General features: G+C 32.6%; 1 protein-coding gene across 1 annotated transcript; it reads right to left on the bottom strand.

Moving 5' to 3' along the window:
• Positions 1 to 1,155: 1,155 nt before the first annotated feature.
• LOC126896045 (protein ZBED8-like) lies at positions 1,156 to 1,665 on the bottom strand. The gene has a single exon (XM_050668482.1). It carries the CDS (start codon positions 1,663 to 1,665, stop codon positions 1,156 to 1,158), a length of 510 nt encoding a protein of 169 aa, XP_050524439.1.
• Between the last annotated feature and the right edge of the window lie 2,380 nt (positions 1,666 to 4,045).

Here is a 4,045-nt window from a genome sequence, read left to right as displayed (position 1 = left end):
CATTCGACTGATTTGGATATCACCTGGATCAAGATGGTAATTCACCGTTAGATCCCTAAACTGCACATTAACATAAATACAAATCGAGCCCGGCGGCCGCAGATCAGTCTGCGATTAACAGTATTATCTTATATTGACATTCGTGTATTTAAGTGCGTAATATATAATATTATATATTATACGTAATAAATACGTTATTAAAAAACAAAAGAGACTTGTGTTTATTTCTCATCGGTTATTATTATAATATTATCAATCAGATTATAACAAAGAATAAAATAAGGTTAATAAATTTATTATATTCAATTTCTTGTCATTGCTTACGGCTACTGCGACAAGTTATGGTAATTCTCACCATATGTAATAAAATATTTTATCATACTTATATTAGTTTGGAGAATGGTAGTAAAATTTGTATGGCTTTTATAAATATTTCAGGAAATTCTGCTTGACAGAATCCAAAATTTGATAACGGTCATTTCTTTAAATTTTAACTTCAATGTTCGATCATTTACTAGTGAAATAAGATTGTCTTCTTCAACGAATGGCAGACCAATTACCTCGCCAACTGATACACTGAATGGGTTCCGCACCCAGTCATAGGCTTCAACATTTATGCTGGGAAAGTATTTTGTTATTTTGTCTTTTAGTAGTACGATAGATTCGCTTATTAACGATATGAGACTGGTGTCTACATTTCGCTTGCAGTTCGTAGGAACATAGTCAATTTTTTTTGGTCAACTTGAATTTTTCACAGAGTTAATTTTTCATTAAAAGTCATTATTTTGTCAGATGATGTTAGGATATTTTCGTTACGACCTTGCATACTTGTATTTAGTTTATTCAAATGTTCAAAAATATCAGTTAAAAAAGAAACTTTAGTCTACCACTTTTCATATCCAAGAAACTCGTATTTCGATTCTTCTATTGTCAAAAATGCAATTATTTCTTCACTCAAATCATAAAAATGTGATAAAACCCGGCCTCTTGATAACCATCTTATTGCACTGTGAAAGAGTAACTGGAAGTTATCAGAATCCATACCTTCACAAATTTTTTCAAACAATCTCGATTTAAGTGAACTACTTTTAATAAAATTTATCACATTCACAACTTGATCCAAAACTTCCTTTAAATTACCTACCAATGTTTTTGTCATAAAGGCTTCTCTATGTAGAAAACAATGGGTAAAGATAATAAATAAATTGGAAAAGAAATAAAGCCTTTGACTGAGCCAGTCATCGCGGGAGCTCTGTCGGTACATACTCCAATGCATTTATCCCGTGGTAAATTGGCAAATTTCAGATAATGGTCCACGATTTCGAAAATGTTTTCGCTTTTGGTTGTCTCAGGAAGTATTTTACAACACAAAAAGTTTTCCACGATATCTTCGTTGGCAACTATGCGTATAAAAACCAAAAGTTGTGTTTGCCCACTTATGTCAGTTGACTCGTCTAGTTGTAATGCAAATAATGGAGAGTCACGAGATTGTTGCAGTCCTTGTTCTTCAATATCTTCAGACATGTGTTCTATACGCCTACTAATGGTGTTGTCAGATACATGAATTTTTAATACTTCTTTTTCAGCTTCTTCACCAAAAATTACTTTTACGATTTCACAGCAAACATATAAAATAAGTTTTTCTGCTATAGTGTGAGGTTTCATTTTGTAAGGTTTCAGCCAAAAAAAAAGAAGTGCTATATTAACAATATTAATAATGGGTAGAACAGGGGGGTTTCACGTTATACTTGTTGCTGTTGAGCTTGAAGAGTGATGGCCTACCACCGGCCATAGTTGCGCCTCACATCACCACCATCATTGACATCTCGACGTTTTTATTTTACAAAAAAAACGGAGGACAAAAAAAATAAAATTAACAGCCTGGTTGATGGCTGGTCGACTCAACGTTTTATTTTATTAGAAAAAAAAACGGAGGACAAAAAAAAAAATACAAAAAAACGTGGTTTTCACAAAAAAAAAAAAAAAAACGGACAGACAACTTGTCGCCTCGGTAGTATAGATGAGAAAAAAAATTCATTGTCGCGGCATTTGAATAGTGGCCGATGTTCATGATGTCGCCGGGTGGTGGGGGTGCCAACTTTGAACTGGTTCATAGGGAGAATATAAGAGTGTAGGGATGCACTGTGTGCGATCAACTGTCACAACAAACCAGGTACTGACCATTGGATCGGTTGACTGGTATATAAGCTAATTTTATAATTGGGGACATACATAATACCTAATGCACACACTATTAACTGATAAGATTTATTAAAAACTGATATAAATTCTGCAACATTACAATTTATTTAGCTACAAATTCTGCTACTAGATAACTAGCTGCTTGAGTTTTATCAGAAATGGTCACTATTTTTGCCATTATTTCAGATTGTTGTGTTTCTGATTTTAGTAAACGTTGAAAATATGAAGCATCTTTATTAACCAAATGAGAATGCTTGGTGGAAAAATGACGTTTTAGTTTACTTGGAACCATTGATTAGTTGGATAATTTTTCATCACATATAAGACACCATGGTCGAGGATCATCCACATTTCTGGATCAAGAAAATTCTATGTTTAAATAATCTTCATTATATTGACGTCTGATATTTAATTTAGTTTTTTTCTTCGTTGGTTCACTCACTGAAGTATTATCAAGTGAACGAATTATAAATGCATCCATTATAAAAAATATTATTTAAAATTCAATACGGTCGAGACGGCTGCGATGGGTAAACTGATATTAAATACTATTACAGTACTATCTGTATTTACAATTAATGATGAGCGATTAACCTGTGTTTATGTTTGTTAGTTATCAGTTTTCATCGTATATCTATAATAATACTGATAAATACAAAATTATAAAACTATCAATAGTCGCGGCATACCGGTTGAAAACCACTACTCTACTCCATAAAGAAGTACGGTAAATACATAGCAATGAATCATTCTATTTCGGAGATTCATGCTTAGCTGATGGCTACAGTATATATACTTCTCATTTTCATAAAAGCCGCCCTTGCTTTCTCTATACGACATTTTATTTAGTACGAATAATCCCAGTTATCTATCAATAATTGTCCAAGATAAGTAATTTTATGTACTCTATCTAAGGCGACATTGTTAAGTCTAAACACACTTATCAGGCTTTTTTCCTTATCGATTATCATATATTTGGTTTTTTGGACATTTAAATATAGGCCTAAGTTTTCACTGGCTGTTACTACTCTGTCCAATATCTTTTACAGGTCTTCGATGCTGCCAGCTATCAACACAGTTATCTGCATATCTCAAGTTATTTATAATTTTCCCGTTTATAACATTGCCCTCCTCCGACATTATTTCTTCCGAATATAGATTGAAAAGCAATGGCGAAAGGATACACCCTTGTCGAACTCCTCTTCGAATTTTAAAGTCATTAGAAAGTGTATTATTTATTCTAGTATTAGCTTGTTGATGCCAATACAAATTCATTATGAATTGTAGATATTTTCCATTTATACCAATTTTTTGCAAAACTTCAAACAGTCTTTCATGTCTCACCATGTCAAAAGCTTTTTCGAAATCGATGAAGCACAAATAAAGCATAAATAATAGATAATACCACAACATTTTTACATATATTTATAAAACAAAAAATCCAGTTAAAATCCATTTTAAAATAGATAATACAAATTTTAATAAGTAATTTATTCAATTATCTAGTAACTTTAATATAGTTCTATATTTTTACATAGAAAACGGACGACGAATCGCTGGTGGTATCACGAAGATGACTGACTGAGCGAAATATTGCGGCAGGTATTTGACGCTAAGGCATTTGTTGGACTTCACACAACAACAATAACGCGTTTGTATAACGGTGGGGTTTACGGCAGGGTGGTGGCTGAGAAGAAACTGGCGTGACCGGGGGATGTCACATGGGTGACAATGCTGTGGTCGTATCAATATGAAAAATTTTTAAATATATAATCTAGTATTAATGTGAAATGAGTTAAAATAATACTTTATGTGATAGGAAAGGTTAAGCGATAATCTATAA

This window comes from Daktulosphaira vitifoliae, unplaced genomic scaffold, assembly GCF_025091365.1.
Source record: "Daktulosphaira vitifoliae isolate Bord-2020 unplaced genomic scaffold, ASM2509136v1 Scaffold_1, whole genome shotgun sequence".
Classification (NCBI taxonomy): domain Eukaryota; kingdom Metazoa; phylum Arthropoda; class Insecta; order Hemiptera; family Phylloxeridae; genus Daktulosphaira; species Daktulosphaira vitifoliae.
The sequence above is the reverse complement of the archived record's forward strand: the minus strand, read 5'-3'. Positions and strand labels throughout refer to the sequence as shown.

What these genes read in the sequence shown, in the direction of transcription:
- LOC126896045 (XM_050668482.1), bottom strand. Translation starts at nt 1,665, where the DNA reads ATGAAACCTCACACTATAGCAGAAAAACTTATTTTATATGTTTGCTGT.